This window comes from Delphinapterus leucas, chromosome 3 (genome assembly GCF_059928025.1).
Source record: "Delphinapterus leucas isolate spDelLeu-1000000601 "Yukka" chromosome 3, BTC_Dleu_Yukka2, whole genome shotgun sequence".
Classification (NCBI taxonomy): Eukaryota; Metazoa; Chordata; class Mammalia; order Artiodactyla; family Monodontidae; genus Delphinapterus; species Delphinapterus leucas.
The window spans coordinates 40,022,916-40,046,608 of record NC_143131.1 but is presented as its reverse complement, the minus strand read 5'-3'; the positions used below and the strand labels follow the sequence as shown (position 1 = coordinate 40,046,608).

Genomic DNA, 23,693 nt, shown 5'->3' with positions numbered 1-23,693 from the left:
ACTCATAAGGCACACACTACTGTTCTGATTAATCTCAGAAAAAAAATGAAGTAAATTGCAGGTTTATGTGCGAATTAATTGTAAATAGCTTCTTTAAAGATGTTTGCATCTCCTAGACAAACATGGACTTTGGATAGAGACTATCCAAACACATCTCTAACATCCCATGCAGTAATGGATCATTTGGACGCAACTGGTTGCCTCAACTCATTGAAGAGCATCCTTCCCAATATCGGTATCAAGTATATGGTAATATGACACACGACTGTTATTTTTTTTGCTCATTGATGGTTACAGGGCATCTGTGACACAGCTATTCAACAAATATTTAACCGATTTTTAAATAATCGTCCTATAATACACTCATCAATGATGTATAAAAAATGTAAATATATATATAAAAAATAAAAGTCTAAAATAGACCTAACCAACAACAGAAGCCTGTATCAATTTCTGCTAGGAGAAATGAGTGTTCAGATGACTTACCGAACACATGATAAAAGATCTTGAGCCCAGTCTTCATGATATTGTGTCAGTACAATGAGAACATGATTTTTAACTGATAGAGAGCTAAGTCATTACTTTATTTCCAAAGAAACATCTGTACTGTTTTTAGACCTTGAGTAGTGACAGTGATATGTATTCACAACGTAGCCACAAAAGACTCTCAAAGTCAAAGGATTTAAGTTAGTCAGGAATCTGAGAGGAGATGCAGGTGGATTAGACTTGAAACAAAACAGGTTTGCCCCATTATTTTGATTTGTTCTAATTACAAATTTTGCCTTATTTCCTTTTCAAGTAGCATCTAGGAGGGCGTGAGGATTTTTGTGTTTATCAAGTGAGACCCCGGATTAAGAAACAGATTTAATATAACTTTTTAATTACTGTCTCATCATATTAGGTGAGCCTTTGACTGCTTATCTGGGGTCTCTTCTGTCAGTAAACTCATACCTTCAGGTGAGGATCAACAGCTGCTCTGTTAAAACAGAGTTTTTAAATTTCTTAGCCCTCATTCAGAGGGTTCAGTCCATTTTTAAACCTCTTAAACCCTCATTCAGAGCCTTACTGATTCATTGTGCATAGTTCGGTTTTCCCTATGTACAATGGATTCCTTGACGCAAACTTGAGAAGAAAAAGAGCAATGGAAGCAATGCTGACCACCAACTAGAAGGAAAGATCCAGAAAAATCTGGACAGTGGACTCCATATCATGGAATGAGGAGGATTGTCCTAAAGCATCAAGAGGCAAATAAATTAGAACTTTCTGTTTAAGAAAACAGGGAAATGAATAACTCAAGTTAAAGGACCAAACGGCTTACACAAAGTGTTGACACTGGAAGGCAGTGAGGTGTGATTCAAGACAATATAACTTAGTAAATAACTGTTGCATAACACCGAAAGACAGGATTAGGCATTCAACATATCATTTTCTAAGAGATTTTCTACCAGTCTGTAGTTTGATTAGTATTTAAGCATTAGAACACTTTTAGTTTCTGCTTTTGGCTTAATTTACCCAAACCAAAATGTTTTCAGTTTGCATGACGGTATCCATTAAATAACCATTACGATACAATAGGCCAGATCACAGAGGTGTATTCAAGTCAAGAACAGAAATTTAAGAGTAGACAAAGCACTTCAAATCTAGACTCTGCTACCAATTAGCTGTTGATCCCTTTAAATCTAAGCCACTGTCTGCCTTGTTATAAAACGAAGAGGTTTGCTGATGATCTTTGAGGAGCGTCCCAGCTGTCTGAATTGATTCTATGTTTTCTTTTGTTGTTGTTTAACTAATTATTTCTAAATCTTCCTCAACCTATTCTGATATCTGTAATAATACATTGTCTTTGTTTAGACATAGGAAAGTAGGACACAAAAAGGATAAAGAATGCATTTAAGGTAACAGAATGAGTCAGTGACAGAACAGAATGCTTTCAAACTCAAATTCCTTCACGGGAAGTCTCCCACTTGAGTCTGAGGATGGCAATTTTTTTTCTGAAAGCTTCCGGGGACAATTAGGTTCTTTAACGTGTATGTTTTGTAGAGAACCTGTAGATTCTTGTTAAAGGCTGTTAACAGTATGAATATTTTCTCTTCCCTTCCCTACCAGACTATGCAAGCATTACTGGAACTTCTGTGGACAAGGGAGAGGTGAGTAGAGAGCTACGGAAACGCATCTCTTAAATTACTGCTTTTATTCTATTTCTAATTTAAGCCAGTATTCCATTATTAATGAATAATGTAACTTAATAGAAATAATTATAAATAATAACTTAATAGAAATATTAAGTAACTATGTAACTTAATATGTAATATTAAGTAACTATGTAACTTAATAGAAATAATTATAAATAATAACTATACTGGTTTTATACTACAATCTGCATATTTCCCCTACATATGATATTCATGTCAACCACCAAGCCAATTATTATCCCTATTTTAAAGATGAGGAAACCAAGGCTCAGAAAAATTAATTCACCCAAATTATTTAAGTAACTAAAGTAATTACACATAGCATAGTAAGTGGTAAAACTGTCTGAATCCAAACATCAATGCTTTGCTATGTTTTTTTATATCAGAATATTGTCACTCAACAATTGCAGTATCTTGTAAAACATGTAAGAGAAATGAGAGAATTCATACCCTCCAGTAGGTAAGCCTCCCAACTAAAGGTGGTAACTGATGAGAAAGAATTCTGCTGGTCACAACAGAGTCAATTATCTGTGATTTGTAATATACTTACCTTTAAAAAACAGAAAATTGTCTACAGTAGAAACTCCACAGGTAAACTAGAAGGCTGCTTTATTTCTTCATTTTATTTGAATAGCCAATATATCTTTAGTATTTCATTTATATACGTTATTATATGTACCTAAAACTGAAGACCCTCTCAATTTTAATTTTCACAAAAACAAACTATGAAATGAGTTCCAATAGATGGCACAGGTAACTTAATAGATTAAAACTATAAAATGGCAAATCTGCTAAGGAATAAATAGGATGGCATAATCCTGAATTTGGAGGATTATGCTAATACATTTTCATAGGGCAAAAAAAATTCCATACTGTATTTTCAAACTTAGATGATGAGCTAAGCACTGAACCGTATTATCCAGAAAAAGTAGGGAAAAAATCCTGAGGAACATTAGCAGAAGGAATTAATAAAAGTACTATCAAGATTATTGCATTTAGAAATTAAAAGCAACATAAAAGAGAGCATTTGTTTGAAATAATTTTTAAAATAGGCAAACATTTTGGAAGAAAAATCAAGGGGAGAAAAAGACAAGAATAAATATAAAATAACAGAAATGAGAAAGGAGAAATAACCACAGAGATGCAGAAGATTTTTAGACTTACAGACTGAATACTATTAAAAACACTTTTTGCTGAAAAATTTGGACATTCCTCCAACATAGTGGGCTTTCAAGAAGAACACATGTTAAAAAATGACTAAGAAATAGAAACAAAGAACAGGTTCATCAATCATGGCAGAAAAATATGACTGCTCTAGAACCATCCCTAAAAAGATACCAGGCTCAGGGCTTCCCTGGTGGCACAGTGGTTGAGCGTGCGCCTGCCGATGCAGGGGACACGGGTTCGTGCCCCGGTCCGGGAAGACCCCACATGCCGCGGAGCGGCTAGGCCCGTGAGCCATGGCCACTGAGCCTGTGCGTCCGGAGCCTGTGCTCTGCAACGGGAGAGGCCACAACAGTGAGAGGCCCGCGTACCGCAAAAAAAAAAAAAAAGAAAAAAGATACAGGCTCAGATAGATTTGCTAGCAAGTTCTATCAAATGCCAAAGAACAGTTTAATTCCATCATCAATTTGAAGTATTTAATAACAGAGCACATGACAAAATATACGTAGTTCTTATAGAGCAGCCTTAAGATATCTGCTAATGTAACTTGTCACCTTCTATTCAAAGGAGAAAACATACACGATACCTCATTAGATGCCAAACAAGAATTCGATAAAGACTTAATACTCATTCTTAAAAAAAAAAAAGCTTAGTAAATGAGAAAAGGAATGACACTTGCTCTCTGAAAGCAACTAGAAGCAAGCTCACTAACTTTGAGAAAAGGAACGAAGCTGCCAATTTTCATATCTATTATTAAAATTCATTCTGGAAATTCTAGCCAGTACAAGAGGAGAAAAAAATACAGGTATGAATACTGGAAAGGAAGAGCAAACATATAATTTTTATATAATATTATCTATATGAGAAATCAAGCGTATTAACTGAACTCCTAGTACAAATAACTATGGATTAAAATTTAATAATGGGGAAAATATTATCATAGTAATATTCACTTTGAAGAAAGCTCCATAAAAATACTACTACTACTTCTTCCACAGAAGTGATAGGAATCAGAACTGAATTATAGACTTGGTTACCACCAAACTACACATCCTTGGGGAATATTTAACTTCCCTCAGCACATTTCTTCAAGTATAAAATGTCATGATAGCACTTGTTCTGTCTATACACAAACTGGTATTTAGAATCAATTCAATCATGCATAAGAAAATACTTGGCATCAACCAATTCAAAATTCTATCCCCAAATGCACTAATCTCTCTCTCCATCTCTGTGTTTTATTTACACTTCTTTTTTATAAATTAAATTATATTGGCTATGCACTTGCTTCATGATGTAAACTCAATTTTAAAAAGCACCAATGATAACCAATACTTTATGTTTTAATTTCAATTTTTATATACTGTAGTTCCAGTGGGGCTCCCGTATGGCGAGAAAAACCAGAGTAATACTTCTTGACCACAAGAGGGAGCTAAACATTTGGTTCACTTGGTTTATTAAAGGCATCTATCATATTTCTTGCGCTACAGAATAATTCACTTACTGTCTTCAGGGGGCTTTCATTTGTGGCATTATTTCTATCACCCTGACTTAAATGTCCTGCACCTCTCTTGGGTGACATCTCTAGGAGCTGTCTCAGATGGGAAGCATAATAATCATAATATTTACAATAAATAGTGCGGCTTTTATTTTCCTAACACATTTAAGCAAACATTCAGCATCAAAAACATACTATATCATAATAAGGAAGAGGGCTGATTGCAAAACCAGCTAAGAAATTTTTTTTCTTTATACATTTCACGTCTTGGTTCTTCCAATAATATCTGCCTAGAATACTTTTTATACTATTAAAAATAGGCATATTTTTAATAATGAATAACTCTCCTTGTAAAATTGCACAATAGTTTTATGGAATGCTATGCTTAAAACATATGGAGATCATAGCAAAACAACTGTAAGGGAACTTATGATATGTGAAAATTATTTTAAAATGTAACATTTGATCTTACAAAAAGGTTAAATGCATAATGCAAATTGCCACTGGAAATACTTAGCTTAAAGGCTCAAAAAATATTTTACAATATCCTCATACCACATTATTAACTAATTATTTTTAAAAAAATACTCAAAGTATACGTAATCAAAGTTACTTATAGCAATCTACTCATTTTATACAGAAAATTATGATCCCAATCATGCACAGTAAGTGAATAAAATGGCTAGATTTCAATAGGAATTGGAATTGTGATTTCAATTTATGACCCTGACAGATCAGAACAGTTAGTTTGGTAACCATCAGATTTCATTAAGTAAGAATGCTGGAGTAAAAAATATATATATGAAACATAGGCAGTTAAAATTTGCTAATCTTTGCCACAGAATGTGATAAAAAATAGATTCTTGCATTATACTTTTTTCTTTGGGGTAAACTAATCAAGTCATATTTGATCTACACTAAGTCTACAGTGCTCGTGCTCTTACTCAAGATAAAATTACAGACATCATTAGTGAGAAAAACACTAAAGACAAAGTCCAAATTATCATGACTTAAATATTGGCATACACATCCTGGGCTCTGGTGGCATTACAGCGAGTCTAGAAAGTAAGACTGAACACGGCCTAGAAGAAAGATACTGGTTTGATCAATAGAAAAGTAGATCTGTAGTGACCTTATATTCAGTCTTCTATGGACAAATGTGTGTGGATCTAGTAATCTATTTCAGGACACACAGTGAGGACAGCTGTGCATATGCAAGAAGCCTAGTACAGTCTAGCAGTATGGTCCACGGGCTCTGGACTACTGGGTTCAAATTGCAGTTCTTCCTCTTACTAGTAGTATCATCATTCATCTGTAAAATGAGGATATTATAGTAACAACCTCAGAGAGTTGTTGTGAGATGTGTTCAACTGTATATAAATTTAGAGAAATTAAGAAAGGCCTATTATTTTCAAATATTACTATTATTTTTAGCTACTATTTTAGCTGTTACTCCTACCCATTATTTTTAGAGTATGAAAAAACTATCCAAAGCCAACAACTAAACCAGTTTAGAGAATCTTCATTTTAATTGTAATGAGGTAAATATACAGGATGAAGCTATCATATTGACTCAAGGAAAGTAGTTCCACGGGAGAACTATTTTGACTCTGTACTGTGTCTCAGGGTGAGACATGTAACTCACAGGCAATCAACAGAATTCTTTTATATTGTCTTTCCCTGCCAACCCTTCACCCCTAGATATATTTATATACATTTTACATCTCCAGAAGAAAAAACTATTCGAAGAATCATGGCATGAATATTTGTAATAAAAAGAAAAAGAAAAACATACCTGGGTAATCTTCAGATACATGTACTGAATAGGATACACTGTTAAAACAGGAAAAAAAAAAGAGAGAGAGAGAGAGAAAAGAAAGGCTCAAGTTACTGCTAAGGCAAACATGCTTTTACACAATGAAAACCAACCCCGTGTTACCCATTACTTTATATAGATATAAGTACAGATACCAAAATGTATGCTAGACAAACGAACTTGAACATTTTAAAGCACAACAGTCCTTTCTTTCTTAATAATTATAGATTCACACGAAGTTACACGGACAGTGCAGAGAGGTCTCATGGATCTTCACCAAGTTTCCCCCACTGATTATATCTTCTCTTCCTACAGCACAACATCAAAAGCAGGAAATCAACATTAGTGTAAAATCTGGGTGCAGTTCTACCTATGTCATTTGTTCACATTTGCTTCGTGTGCCTATCACTCGGAGAGTGATACAGAAATCCAGATACAGAACTATCTGATCCAGATACAGAGCTATCTGATCACTCAGAGAGTTCCCTCATGCTGCCGTCTTCAGGGTCAAGGCTGTCTCCCTTCACCCCAGCATTCCTAAACCCAGGCAGCCACTGATCAATCCTCCACCTCTGTAATTCTGTCATTTCAAGAGTATTATGTAAATGAAATCAGACTGTGAAGCATAATAGAATTTTAAGATAAAATAAGTGTCTTGAAAAAATTACTGTGATTGGAAACATTTAGGATAGACTGAAGAGGAGAGACGTTGAATTAAGTAATAAAATAATGAGCAAATATCAGTGAGGAGGTGCCTATTGGAAAGGAGAAGGAAGAACAAATGGCAGATGTTGAACCCCAGCCAAGAGCCCAGCTTTGGGTCCTGAATCAAATGCCAAAACTTAGAAGATAAAATAACCAGGCCAGTGGAGCCTCAGACAAGCTGGGGGAAATATACACCATGATCCCATGTGAATTTCTTTTCCCACAATTCATTCCCTTCTACAATGGAACTGTACTTGCAGAAATGAAATCACTGATGATCAAGGCAACCCTTTATCTGGCAGTACTATGTGACAGAGCCTGGGACCTTGCCAGAGATTATACTCAGTACTAAATTGGGTTAATTCTCAATAGCTTACCATCTCAACCAACAGCACTTGGTTTCATTTTTCATCCGAATCAATGTTTAAATCCAAAGTGAAGCCTTAATACATTCCCATGTCTAACTCCAATTAGGAAGACTGCTGTGATTAGGGCCAAACAAACAGGATCAAATTCCAGCTTTGAGCTGGGTGGCATAAGAAAAGTCATTTTCTATACACTCAGTTTCCATCCCTTTTCAGTAAAATGGGGGAATCCAGACCTACCTTACAAGCCTGCTGTGATGATTTAATGGCTTAACAGCTGTAAAGTCCCCAGGACAACGCCAGACACACAGCAGCAGGTGCCAAGTAATTTTAGTCAGCTTCCAGTACAAGCAATGAAAATTTACAGAAGTGAAATTTTACATGAATGAATGTCCTCTGGGGAACTCGATTTGCTCAAAATCACAATATATTACATTTTTCAGAGACCAAAGCTAACATGGATGATTTTATTTTATGATTGTATTATCTTCATGATATTAAGAGACATTCCCATGTTCATGATCACACCTAATTTTTCAAATACAAAACAGAAAACAAAAGCCCTACAAAATAATGCATCAGCCCCTGTGATATATAGCATCTTCTTGGTGTACACCAGAAGGAATATCACCAGAGATGTAAAATCCAAATCAGTTTCACTAACAGAGTCCTTAGGGAAACAATCTAGTATCAATAGAAGCAGACATGCATGATTAAACTAAAGGACCTAAAAGGTAGGACCAAAAAAAGAGCAAAGGACCAAGCTTAAATAGATAGGAGAGTAAGGGTAGCATATGCTGTACATAATAAATACTAAAGCAGGCAAAAATACTGAGAAGTCAAAGTGAAAGAGGGTGAACATGAGAAGGACGAAAAACCTGGAGCAAACTCTAAAATTCTGATTAAAAAAAAAAATGCCTTCAGATATTTGGAATTCGCTAAATTACAATTACATTGAGGTGCTTTGCCAGAGAAATTGAGGTCCGTCTGTGTGTGTTTGGCGTATACTGTATGCACCGCACAGTACTAGGTTCTTAATATCACAAGTTTAAAACTAGAATCTGTAAGTTATTTCATAACCTCAATAACTTTTTAGATTAAAATGGTTGCTTCCACCTCTTATTCCTCTGAAAGCATCTCTCCCAGTTAAAGATGCCTCCCGATAGCCAAGAGCCTCTGGAGAAGTTCCTGGGAGAGCCCTTAGATGTTCAGTATCTGCCTAATCTTGTGTTTGTTTATATATTTTTAAAAAATCATTCATAAGGTCATTCTTGTATCAATTCACCATTTGCTGCATTACCATCCTCTTTGTTTTGAAATGTCTGCAGAGAGCTGAAAGTAGATCGAGTTTAGATCTAGTTCTCAAGCTCACAGATCTAAGGAAATTCTTTAAGAACAGGAAGGAGCTAAAGGAAGATGGCAGTTTTAACACAACAGAGAAGGGAATTCAGACTTGAAAGAGTTTTAGACCAAGAACACCTGTCAGTGGTACTGAATTCAACATCTGTATTCTACAAGTGGGCCCCCAAATGCTGTGACTTTCTGCCATCTCTAACTCAAAACTCCCGGATCCTGAACTCATACTTCACCCAGGGGGTTTTGACAGAGCAAGCAAAAACCAGTATTTTATTGAGTAATACCTTTTACCTTATTCTCTAAAATCTAAAGCAATTTCTTCGATAAACCAAATCTTTTCCTATCTTTTCTCTCCCAGTTAGATCACTTTTAGAATTTACATGAGAGAAAGCAAAATACAGAAACTAACACAAAATTGCAGGCAATGGCAAGCAGTCCTCCACCCTCCTTGCATCCAGAAAGAAGGAAATGTCTGTCTTTTTATCTAAGACTAATATCATCTCGATTTATAGATCCCATAAACCCACACTCCATTTGGTACCTTTTTCTATTAATTTAATCTAACAATGCCACCATTTGAAATTAATAAAAAATGTGCTATTATGCAAATGAGAAAGGATTTGCCCACAAAGATATTAATGGTAGCACTATTTAAAATGAAAAATTACCCCACCCCCGCCAAAACCAAGAGTGCCAATAATAGGATTACACAAACTATTATATACACACAATATGATGCTAGGCAACTGTGAAAAAGTAATGGTGTAAAATAATATGTAATGAAAGAGATAACTGGGCTTCCCTGCTGGCGCAGTGGTTAAGAATCCTCCTGCCAATGCAGGGGACACGGGTTCGAGCTCTGGTCCGGGAAGATCCCACATGCCTTGGAGCAACTAAGTCCGTGTGCCACAACTACTGAGCCTGCACTCTAGAGCCCGTGAGCCACAACTACTGAGCCCACGTGCCACAACTACTGAAGCCCGTGCACCTAGAGCTTGTGCTCCGCAACAAGAGAAGCCACCGCAAGGAGAAGCCTGTGCACCGCAACGAAGAGTAGCCCCCGCTCGCTGCAACTAGGCAGCAACAAAGACCCAACACAGCCAAAAATAAATAAATTAATTGAATAAATTTCTTAAAAAAAAAAAAAGAAAGAGATAAGTGTTTCTAATACAATAAGGTACATACAAAAATGTAGACTGCTGTAACATATTTTCATTTAAAATGTGTAAATGCATATCTACTACAAACATATACAGACAGAAACATGGCTTGAAAAATAATGACAAGCTTCAACAGTTGCGATCTTTTGGTTATTGGATGAAAGGGAACTCTATTCTTTGTTTACATCTGTATTGTTTCAATGCTTATAATAAATGTGAACCGTGTAAAAAGTTAAAAAGCTAGTAATGTTTAAGCTCTCCCTTTACCTTGTAGCCTTTTTTATCACCATACTTTTCTTCTGAAAGTTAAGTTTTTACAAAGAATAATCTCACCTGTTCTCACTAGCCACACACTTTACATGCACATTACAATCCAGCTTCCACGCCTAGTACTACTACTCCCCCTAAATTCTGCTTCTTCAGGTCACCACTGACCTTTTTTATTTTTCTAGTTCCTTTCTTACACAAGTTCTCAGATGCATTTAATAAAAACAAAGACGTCATGAAACCCTCCTTCCTTGGTTCCTGAACTCCACCTCTCCCTGGGTCCCGCTTGCTTTTGATGTCTCCTTAATCTCTTTCAATATTTCACGTTTCATGTTGTTTTCATATTTCAATGCTTTCCAGCCATGCTGACTGCTCTATTTTTTCACATGAGTAATCTCAACTATATCCATAAGTGTCTCCAACCAGCTATAAGCAGAAGACTCAAAAATTCCCTATCTCTAAATCAAGCAGGCAGCTTCTTTTTTTTCCTCACATTTCCCATAGGATATTCTGAAAGCATATTAAACCCAACACATACAAAACAGAACTCATAGCCTTCTTTACGTTAATTTTCAACTCAGCAAATTAAATACCAAGAAACTTGGTAAAAAGAAGAGCAGCGGCTGCTCTCAGGAGCTAGGGATCAACTTACCACTTGACCACTCAGGGCACAAGCCCCTTGGCCACTTTCTGGAGCAGGGAAATTCTGATATAGTAGATCTGAAGTGGAACCTGGGAGTGTGCATCTCTAAAAAGCACCCCAAGCGATACCGATGAAGGTAAGCTCTGGATCTTGTTTTCAAAAACATATAAATACTGATCCTGTGGAATAAAATTCTAACCCTTTAGCGTGTCTCCCAAGGCTCTTCACGATCTGACCCTTAAGCACCTGCCCAGCCAAAACCCTGATAAATACCCACAGACCTTAACTTCCAACCATTTCAGGTTCTACCATTCCCGAAACAGGTCAGCTTTTTCACACAAAGGAACGTGGTGGCGTCAGACTGTTGGGCTTTGAAGCTGGCTCTGCCATTATTAACTGTGCAACCGAGGGCTAGATAACTAGCTGTTTTCTGCCTCAGTTTCCTCGTCTGTAGTACCTATCTTTTGGGGTTGTTGTGAGGACTAAACAAGTTAATACAGGTAAAGCACTGAGAAGAAAAAAACTGACACCAAAGCAGTCAATAAACATTAGCTGCTTCATTAATATTATTAATTGACTATTACTTCTGCACGTAGACTTACTTTCCTAGAACACCCGCCCCTCCACCCTCAAGATTCAGTTTGAAGAACAACTTCCTATGAAACTTCAATAACCCAGGTAGACTTGGGTGTTCTTTCCTTCATGTCCCACTTCACCTTGACCTTAACTGTCCTTAGACTGAAGGTACAGACCAAACATTTTCATCTTCAAATTCCCAGGGCTCTGACAGAGTAACTTGTCAATAAAATAATTTCTGAATAAATGAACAGATCATATCTTTTTCCTAAATTATCTGAAGATATGCCATGACAGTCCTGGACAGAATACCTACCAAGTAGTAGGCAAGTGCTCAAATATTTGATAAAAATCAGCAAATGCAGGTACCCAGCAGTTCTCCCTGTGGGTACACACCACTGTTCACGTGAGTGTCAGGCCCTTTCATCACATTCTCTTCACAGGCTTTTTGTGATATACAGAAGTAGAAGTGGTCTGAACACCCAGGTCATGTGTGTTCTCTGTCTTTTTCATTTTCAAATCAACATAATGAGGATGATACTTGAATTACTACCAGACCTGATAGTATGAGCTGAAATTCAACGACACGATATAGAGGAAGATCTCTGAGATGCTCTAAAAAATGGAAGCACCAGTTATTTTCACAAAAAATAGACATGTTAGCATTTCAAACTGATCAGTAGTTTAATTAATTTACTTGTCAGGAGAGCAGTACACATGGAAGTCTTTATTTAATCTACTCCTATCCTGAAAGTATAGAAGAAAGAATGTCAGTTCTCCTAGACAGAAGAGGCAGTGGTATGCAAAATGTCTGAGCAGGAATTTGTTGCAACATCATATATTCCACGCAAGGAATAAGCATGCTTTACTCAAGGCCTCCAGTGAAAAGCCTGAGAATGTATCTGCCTCCCTTCCTCTGTTCCTCTCAACATGAAGACAAGAGCAGGAAGCTCTCACTCCAGAACAGAAGGCTCATCTTTCCCACCAAGGAAATAAATTGGTTTTTTGTTTTTTTCTTGCGGTATGCAGGCCTCTCACTGTTGTGGCCTCTCCCGTTGCGGAGCACAGGCTCCGGACGCGCAGGCTCAGCAGCCATGGCTCATGGGCCCAGCAGCTCCACGGCATGTGGGATCCTCCCAGACCAGGGCACGAACCCGCGTCCCCTGCATCAGCAGGCAGACTCTCAACCACTGCGCCACCAGGGAAGCCCGGAAATAAATTGTTGATACAAGGCAATTTATACCACCCCTGACAAAGGTAAAGGGTGAAGACGCTTGCCCAATAAATACTGTTTCCCAATAATATACGTGTTCCCATTTTCAAAGCTTATTTTGATAATTTTTAAAGTTATACTTGCAGCGCGTGAAGTAATGGAATCAAAAGCCATGGTGTTCTTTTGTTTGATTTTAGGGAAGTGGCTGAGTCAGCAACTTTCTATGCTTAAATGTTACACTATAGGTCGAATGTTTAGACTTCTAAGTAAACCATCTTCTCAACAAGGATGAACTCTAAAAACCTCAGCCCAACTTTAATTAGTAACCTAGATGCATGCTTTATTTATGGTATTAATATACCATATGGTATGAGCAAAATCATTCTTTTATACTGACTTAGTCGAATGCAAAAGCCAACAGTATATTTAAACAAAGTTCTGCTTCTCTCTCTTTCTTTAATCATAACCAGAAATAAGAGGAGGTCACAAGCGCAACTCCAACAGGACATGAATAGTGGACAACATGCCAGGTCACCTCCATTAAGTTAATTATATATAAGTATTACCTGAAACCTACATTAAATTTATAGATATATAAATATGTATAATATATACGTAATTTCCATATTTCTTCCCTCTAAGTTTAATGTCTGGAGTTTTCTACACAGTTTGCAACTATAACTAATTCAGTACTCTTTTGGTAAATATTCACTAAAATGTAGAGGCCTTTGCCTTCACCATTTTACATCTAAGTTCAAGTTATAAGTGGTTATAAAAAGTCTAAAGCTACTACAAATGATTTGCACAGCATGTCAAGGCTGAAATGCCGGATATGATGGAATAATTCTGTAACTGAAGTAAGGGCTTTGTAGAGGCAAGAAAACATGTATTAAGAAAACATTATAAATATTCAGACATAACTGCAATAAATACTAAGATATTATCTCACCGACTTTCTCCAAGAGTTAAGGTACAATTTCTTGTGGAATACGAAGCACAATTCTTAATACTACCCGAAGACCCTGCAGGATCCAGCCTATCTCCTCGTCTCACCCTCTTGCTTCACTCTCTATGCTCAGACAAAAAGCACGTTTTCAGTTCTTCGCCATGCCTTGTTCCCGCTGCCTGGAATTCTCTCCCCCTCCTCCTTTTTTTTTTTTTTTAATGATATATTGTATTTATTTTTTTTTTTAAATTAATTAATTAATTTTTTGGGCTGTGTTGGGTCTTCGTTTCTGTGAGAGGGCTTTCTCTAGCTGTGGCAAGCGGGAGCCACTCTTCATCGCAGTGCGCGGAGCTCTCACTGTCACAGCCTCTCTTGTGGAGCACAGGCTCCAGACGCGCAGGCTCAGTAGTTGTGGCTCACGGGCCCAGTTGCTCCGCAGAATGTGGGATCCTCCCAGACCAGGGCTCGAACCCGTGTCCCCTGCATTGGCAGGCAGACTCTCAACCACTGCGCCACCAGGGAAGCCCGCTCCTTTTTGTCTTGTGAATTCATTCTCATCCTTCAGATCTCAACTCAAATGTCACCTCCCAGGAAAAAGGTTTCTGATCAACCTTCCCAGGCTTGGACAGATCTTATGACAGAGCAGTCACACAGTTTGTAATTTTAAACTTAACTGCGTGACATTAACATTTGCTTCTCCCACGAAATCTGTGAGGTTAGAAGGCACCTATTTTCTTCACCACAGTATGCCAGCACCTCCCATGTACGCAGCACATCTTAGGAACATTGTCATTATTTGCAGAATGAATGTTTATTTAAAATGTATACATCCTTTGACCTTCCAACTTGGAATAACCTTCCTCACAAAATTACTTAGCAAATATGATTTAGTCTACAACCTGAAGAGTGCAGAAGAAAGAGCATGGACTTTAAAATATGCCTTTATGAACCACGTGAACCTGAGAACATTAAATTGGCTAACTTTCTCCTGCTTATTTGTTAGGTGAGATAACATCTACTTCCCCATCTTGTAGAGAGTATTACATGGAGATTGTCATGTGGAAGAAAGCAGCTTGTGGAATGGGAGACAATGATCAATGAAAATGATTTCTCAACTTTCTCCCCTCCCCAAATATTCAAGCATGAGAAGATGTAAAATAATTCTGTAACAGACATCCACAAGGCCTCTTCACTCTCCATTCCCCTCCTTCTCCTCCCTGCTGCAGGAAGAAGCCCTTGAATTTGGGGGAGGAGAATCCCTTCTCTCAGGTGGGGACATAAGCCAATCAGAATTGCCAATCCCTCTCCTAAAGTAGGAAAGAGAAGTCACCTAGCCTATACCTTGGCATCAGTAGTTGGTTCAGAGTAATTCGTTCAGAGTCAAGCTTGGAACTTTTATTTAATGGTTTTGGGAAATGACACTTGCTCCTCCTGTATGCGGATGAGGAAGTATACAGCCACAGTTTCTGCTGGTAGCCTTCTAACACCCATGGTGAGCAGAGAAAGGTGGAACTTAGAAAATTTCAGACACAGAGACAGAGGCAGAGCCCTGACCAAAATAAACCTACATCTCTTTATCAATGAAGTTTTCATGGCAGGAACAAATAACTTTGCTTTTACAGCTTAAGTCAGCATAAAATATTTTTGTTTCTTAGAACCAAAATCATCCTAATTTGGACACGGACCTATTAAACTGCTTGAGTTATTTTAACGTAAACATCTACAAGCTATTTAAATTAAAAAGGGCTTCCTTGGTGGCACAGTGGTTGAAAGTCCGCCTGCCGATGCAGGGGACACGGGTTCATGCCCCGGTCCAGGAGGATCCCACATGCCGTGGAGCGGCTGGGCCCGTGAGCCATGGCCGCTGAGCCTGCGCGTCTGGAGCCTGTGCTCCACAACGGGAGAGGCCTCAACAGTGAGAGGCCCGGTACCTCAAAAAAAAAAAAAAAAAAACTAATAGACAACAAACAATAAATGCTGGAGAGGGTGTGGAGAAAAGGGAACCCTCTTGCACTGTTGGTGAGAATGTAACTGATACAGCCACTATGGAGAACAGTATAGAAGTTCCTTAAAAAACTAAAAATAGAACTACCATATAACCTAGCAATTCCACTACTGGGCATATACCCTGAGAAAACCATAATTCAAAAAGAGTCATGTACCACAATGTTCATTGCAGCTCTATTTACAATAGCCAGGTCATAGAAGCAACCTAAGTGTCCATCATTGGATGAATGGATAAAGAAGATGTGGCACATATATACAATGGAATATTACTCAGCCATAAAAAGAAATGGAATTGAGTTATTTGTAGTGAGGTAGATGGACCTAGAGTCTGTCATACAGAGTGAAGTAAGGCAGAAAGAGAAAAACAAATACCGTATGCTAACACATATATATGGAATCTAAAAAACAAATGGTTCTGAAGAACCTAGGGGCAGGACAGGAATAAAGACACAGACATAGAGAATCGACTTGAGGACACGGGGAGGGGGAAGGGTAAGCTGGGACGAAGTGAGAGAGTGGCATGGACTTATATACACTACCAAATGTAAAATAGATAGCTAGTGGAAAGCAGCCACATAGCACAGGGAGATCAGCTTGGTGCTTTGCGACCACCTAGAGGGGTGGGATAGGGAGGGTGGGAGGGAGGGAGATGCAAGAGGGAGGAGATGTGGGGATATATGTATATGTATAGCTGATTCACTTTGTTATAAAGCAGAAACTAATGCACCATTGTAAAGCAATTATACTCTAATAAAGATGTTAAAAAAACAAACAAACAAAAAATTAATAGACATTTACCCATGGTTTAATTTCATAATTTTTGCCTAATTATTTGAAAGTAGAGAATACACTAGTGATTTGGGGTTTTAAGTACTATTCATAACTTTTACAGAACTTATGACCTGAAAGCAATTGTGATACATTAGATATTATAAAATAAAAGTTGCAAGTTATTTATTATTTTTCTATTTGTCAAAGATGAGGTCATTTTCTTTAGGGTATAACATTTTCTTCCTTGTGGTGAAATGATTTTTGTTAGTCCTTCATGGGCATTCGATTTACCATTTTATTTCAATACTGTATGTATGTAAAATTGGATTTGGAAAGCTGTAGTCCTATCTGCTGATTTTCTTGATTCTTTCTTTCTGGACTACAGCCTTTTGGGAGGTCAGCAATGAAACAGGAGATTTTCAGACTGTAGAATAGTATTTCCTAGTGCTTACTAAAATCAATTAGCCTTTCACTCTTCATTAAGCTTTTGAAAACTGATTTGTTCTCACAAGATTAATGTGGAAAGTATAATTATTTGAAAACAAGGGTAATGTACTTAAATCTGACATATTTTGACCACAAAGTTAATTGATTACTAGATATTCAATTAGCAAATGCAATTCATTCTTAAGCCAGTGAATATGTAACTAAAAGACAGCCTCAAAGTAACAAATATTTAACACAAAGAGAGCCATGTGGATGGTTTAACCAAGGAAAGGTGGCAGTTTAATGGTATGCTAACACATATATATGGAATCTAAAAAAAAAAAAGTGGTTCTGAAGAACCTAGGGGCAGGACAGGAATAAAGACGGAGACGTAGAGAATGTACTTGAGGACATGGGGAGGGGGGAAGGGTAAGCTGGGACAAAGTGAGAGAGTGGCATGGACATATATACACTACCAAATGTAAAACAGATAGCTAGTGGGAAGCAGCTGCATAGCACAGGGATATCAGCTCGGTGCTTTGTGGCCAGCTAGAGGGGTGGGATAGGGAGGGTGGGAGGGAGACACAAAAGGGAGGAGATATGGGGATATATGTATATGTATAGGTGATTCACTTTGTTATAAAGCAGAAACTAACACACCATTGTAAAGCAATTATACTCCAAAAAAGATGTTAAGAAAAAAAAGAATTACATATAATTGAGTTAACTGATCAGCTATTTGTTGAGATATTGTTGATCCTGTTTTAATATTCTATTTTCTAACAGACAGATGAGGAAGACTTTCATCTTTTTCTTTATTTTTGAGCTGTAACTAACTTCAATTTTGTAGACACTGCTTTTATAAACTAAAATGAAACGTTTAGAAAGAGCATCTAATTCTCACTGATCCCTCCAGAATTCAGAAACTCCTAATGAGACTCCTTATGTTTTATGGCCCTATAGTTATTTTCACAGGTTCAGTAAGAATCTGCCCTCTCTTTTTTGCCAGTATATTATTGGACAAAGCAATTGTGTAACCAAAACTATCCCTAGAATATATTTCAAAATGATTTTCATTTAATCAGAAATGACAAGCCACTACTGGGAAACAAGAATTGACTTTTATGTGCAACTAATGCCTACAAATCTCTGCCAGGAAAACTGTTGGGCTGGTAGGTTCCCAGAGTTACAGTGAGTTACAGGCGAGAAAGGTTGCTTTCTGGCAGGACTCAACCAAACAGCTATTCATCCAATTACATAGGTACTCAAGGTGAAATGGGTTGTAGAGTGTGTCTTGGTTTTGTTTTCCTAGCCTCAGAGAAGCAAATAATAGAGGCTTTTAAAACTCCAGTCTAAGATTCCTAATGAAAAATTCTGGAGAGAAGTTAAATTCTATCACCTCAATAGGTCATGATTCTAGATTTGCAAACTCAAGGAGGCCTCTATAGCCGATTAACACTCTTGCTGAAGATTTTTGTGATGAAGAATTACCTTTGGAAATTACTTATGATCACAGGAGGAACACTACAAGGAAAAACTGTCAAAAACATGAAAATGGGCAAAAAGGATTCTGAGGGTTTTCCATTGGAACAATGGGCCCCTGCAAATGAGTATCCTATTCTAAAGGGATTTCTGATCACCTCAGCTATTTTTATACTCTATAAGGATAAAAGCTAAGTTGTAAAAACACTGATCATAATGCAAATGATTTCTGTTCATGGCATTACAAATGAGTTTTTTCTGATAAAGAATGTGTATCTCAGTAAGTTAAATATCTGTATTCCAATTCTCATTTGAATCATGCAAACATAAATAAAGAAGCTTTGGAATTTATAAGTGAATGCTTCCTTATTTCAGATTAATTTAGGTGCTAAAATGATACAGTCAACTTCATAAATACTGTACACTTTGCCTAAAATACTTCTGGGTTGTTGAAAAGTTAGAAGTAACTAAAAAGTTCACAAATAGGGAGTGGTTAAATAAATAATGGTGCATCTATTAAAAGGATGGTGCAGACAATAAAAGGATGTAAAACTGTAATCTAATGATGCTGTGACTCCATTTTTGTTAAAAATTCCAATTTTTATATATACTTATTAAAATATCGATTTATAGTTGTATAGGGCATTTTGGTGGGGAAGAAGGATCTAAGGTATCCTTTTTGGGAGAAGGTTTCCTGAATCATTGATTGTTGTGATTGCTGATGATGTCTGCTTTTCTCTTCTTCCTAACTTTTCTGGAATAAACTTTATAATAGTAATCAAGTATACTTACAGGGAAAAGCTACTAGAATTAATTTAAAAATTATATTTCACAAATCAAATACTTGTGAGATATATTCATTAAGAAAATGGGGCAAACTCCTCTATACCTCCTGGTTAGATCCTATGCATCCTTTAGGAATTAGTTTACATTTTTATTTTCTTAGGTCCTCCCTCTCGGGTTCCACCCCGCTCTGTCCAACCTGACCCAGACCAGATTGTCCCTTTAATAAACACTTTCATAGGGCCCTATCCTAACGCCTCCTAAAACTTTCACAGCTATAATTTGGGTGAAAATCAGATCAATGCTTCTTTCTCACACTAGATCTAATGTATCTTATTTTACTAGATGTCTATGTAGCTCATTCACTGTTGTGTCCCAGAAGCTCAGTATTATGCATATTGTATCCTAAGGGGCACTCAAAATATATGTATAGCTCTCTTCCCAAGTACACTGAATGACTCTTAAAATATGGTAGAATAAGTATTTTATGTCTTATCAAAGATAAACAACCTAAATCCAATTAAATTAAGTCTGTTAATAGGTCTAATTTTAGGAGAGATGAATAACGCTGTCTTTCACTCATGGAACAGATTTTTTTTTTACATATGAAATATTTTAAGGGATATAATTTGGCCTATAATGTGTCTGCATGAAACAAATCATTGTGATGGAATTTTATTGTACTGTATAATGTCCTGAATGAGACAAGACAGGAGTCACATTGCCTGTATTTATATATTATGTGCAGAGGGTTCAAGTACATTCATCTATAATTCAACATGCTCAAAATCATGAAAACATTACACCTGATATTTGCAATATTGATTATAAAATCTGAACAAACAGCAAAAGGCACTTGAAGGTCTTGAAATTTCAGTATCTGCAAGCCATGCAAATATGTTTAAATAAATTACAGAAACTATTCTGTTCGGCCAGCTCCCCAGAAGCCATACAAATGTACACTGGAATCCTATTATAGCACTACCAAATGAGAGAAGCAAACATCAATCTGACTTATAAAAATGTTCTTCCAATCACTACAAACCCTTCTGCTCATGATGGATTTCTATTATAGTAGTAGTAATGATATTGAGACTCTAGAATATAGTTTGTCTAATACGTGGTTCTGCATATCTAACCTTCTTAGGGTTTGAATTTAGGCTGGGCAAAAAGACCCCAATCTCTTAACTTCCCTTTCTGGGCAATGCATCGTTACAGAATAAATCCGTGTCTTGGCATCCTTGATTTTGGCACTGTGAATTCACTGAAGAAAATGGGAAAACTCCAGCACCCATGGAAAGTCACTTCTCTATTTATAAAAACTGATAAACCTCTTAACCCCAGATAAGTCAATGAAGAAATTTCTCAGGGCAAAGAATGCAGAGAAAAGCAAAGCAGAGAGGGAGAGAGAATAAGAGAAAGTGCATTAACTGTCTTTGTTCAGTCAATTTGAGATAGAAAATGTGCACTAGCCATCCTGGGTACATTTGTGATTTGGTTGGGAAATACACAGTCCTAAAGACATGAAATAGGAAAGGAGAATCAATGTTATATAACAGTAAATACATTAGTGACAAATTGACTTGCTTGAAATGATTGTGATTATTTCTGCAAACAGTTCACCTATATGCCTCCCTCTGTTATCACGTAGAACTGACTATGTATAATTATGATTATTATGATTCCTTTATTCATCCAGTAACAGCCCAAAGCAAATGAAGAACTGGATACTCTACTTCTGCACCACCACAAAGGTCTTTTCTTCTCTTTCTTTCCTTTCCTTTTCTTAAGAGGGCCAGAGAAAAGGAAAATGATGAAATTTCCTCTATGAGATTTCCCAAGCCCCAACTCTACCCTCAAGAGATCCTTCGTAAATTATTACAAAGTTCACATATAATAATAGAAAAAAAGACAAATGTCCATATGGGATCTGAAATAAAACCTCCATAAAAGAGAAAGATAAAGTTCAATGTTAAAAAGTTCTGTACCACTCTTATCCACATTTTTGCATTTAACATCATTAGATCATAGGCTTCCACAAGATTTTCCAACATTATTTTTCGTAACAAAGTATGTCACTTAAGTTCCCCTTCCTCATTAGAAAAGTTACCAGTTACTGTACAGAGTGTGAGCAAAGTAAGGAAATGCTCTATATGGCACAAGGCCACTTATGGAAGGCTTTTGGAGGTAACTATAATACCTGAGAATACTCCGGAAATTGATGAGTCCTACAGATTTAAGGAAAAGATGAACAAGTGTGAGAACCAGATATGTAGGGCATTGTAGAGAATCTGACTTAGTAGGAAAACAAGTAATCATACTGAATATTAAAATGAAGCCTCACGTGATAAGAGATTGAAAAAGATAATAAAGGCATTAGATTCTACTGTATTGACAAAAAGTCCCTTTTTATGTATAACAAATTGTGAGGTAATGAGTCAATAATTGATAAGCTATTTCCTAAATTATTTTACAACTAACTTTTCTGACCCTGAGTATAGTTTAATTGAAATCTAAACATATATATATATATATATATATATATATATATATAGCTATTACAGCTTAATATAATTTTTCAAAAAAGTCATAAAATAAGAATATTAAATTAAAGTCAATCAATCAGGGAAACATTTTAAAGTTTTTAAAAAACTATTTCAAAAAGAATTTTAAAATATAAAGCTTTTTAAGCAAAATAAAATTTTCAAAAAGTATTGGTACCACAACAAACTGGTGAACATAACGAAAAAGAAGCAGACTCACAGATGTAGAGAAAAAACTAGTGGTTACCAGGAGGGAAAGCAAGGTGGGAGGGGCAACAAAGAGGTGGGGGATTAAAAGGTATAAACTATTAGGTATAAAATAAGCTACAAGGATGTATTGTACAATATGGGGAATATAGCCAATATGTTATAGTAACTATAAATGGAGTATAACCCTTAAAAATTGTGAATCACTATACTGTACACCTGTAAGTTATATAATATTATACATCAACTATACTTCAATTAAAAAAAATGTTGGTACTAGCAATTGAATTTTCAATTTTTTTTTTTAAAGTCAAGTTGCCTATCAGACAGCCCAATAGACACCATCTGTTATGTCAGGAGCAAGTTTTTCATCAATTTTGAATGTTGTCTATGAGCACAGATCAGAAATTTAAAAGCATCCTTATGTGAAAATTATTCACAGTTTCATTCCTATAGTTACTGAAAAAAATACAATCTGCTGAGTCAAAACTACTGTATGTCATTTGCATTTGTCATTTAAGAAAACAATTTTTACTATTTTGTTTTCAAAGCCAAATTACTCAACAAAATATTGAATGTTTCCAAAGCAGTCCATTAATTAGCTTTTATGCAAATATCAGCCTGCATATCAACTATTTCTATTCAGAATTTCTTTTAACCATTTAGCAAATCTGTACAAAACACTATTTACGTTTATAGCAAACAACACTGGTTTTAAAAATCACAATTTTGATACATAAGTACTATCATATGTTCTGTGTTCTTTAAGATTCTCCCGCATATTGTATGTATTTTATTTTTCCAGATTCTAATTCCAACCTTTCTTAGGCGCAAGCACTAAATTATTGCATTGTATTTCCACTACCAGCAATAATGAGTAAGAAACGAATATTCTTACGCTCACATGCTAATCTTTTGGGGAAATTAATAATGATAAAGATATCTGTCTCTTATCTGAATCCCCAGGGGCCAGATGTGTTTTGAAATTCAGAGCTTTTCATATTTTAGAAAGGTAACAGAGTGCATATTTTACACCTTACCATCAAAAACAATAATATATATGGAGAGAGATGCATGAATGTTGCTACTATAAATAATCTCATGTCAGTTCAGGTCAGTTTGCCACTTAACATGGGCCAAATTTACAAAATAATTTTGCTTCAATTCTCAGAGCATTTTAGATTTAGAAATTCTGGATAATGAATTTGGATAATTGAAATATTTCAACTTTTAATATTTAAAAGGATGATTCATAGGCCACATTCTATAATTAAGCAAATAAATAACTGATTATAATAAGAAATCTAAACACCTAAGCATTGAATCCTATACCTTATGCTTTCCCAATAAACGTATCAAAAAAAAAAGAAAAATATCTGAAAGAGATAATGAACATTTCCCTTCACAGTAAGATCAGGATGAATATATCTTCACAATGGAAAGGACAAAAAGCTGTCTAGCAGTCCTTTATTCAAAGTTCAACAAGTACATCTTTCTTCTTTAGCATATAGATAAATTTAAGATACCTACCAGACTTACCAGATTTACATGAGCCAGACCTGTACAAGCAAAT

General features: G+C 36.2%; 1 protein-coding gene across 5 annotated transcripts in view; it reads right to left on the bottom strand.

Annotated features, from left to right (window-relative positions):
• The window catches only part of PARP8 (poly(ADP-ribose) polymerase family member 8), a 185,183-nt gene that overhangs the window by 85,396 nt on the left and 76,094 nt on the right, over nt 1-23,693 (bottom strand). For all 5 annotated transcript variants that reach the window (XM_089908841.1, XM_022597819.3, XM_022597803.3 and 2 more), the window contains exon 4: nt 6,650-6,687. In XM_089908841.1, coding sequence (XP_089764967.1) covers nt 6,650-6,687 — 38 coding nt within the window. The remainder of the gene's footprint in view (nt 1-6,649; nt 6,688-23,693) is intronic.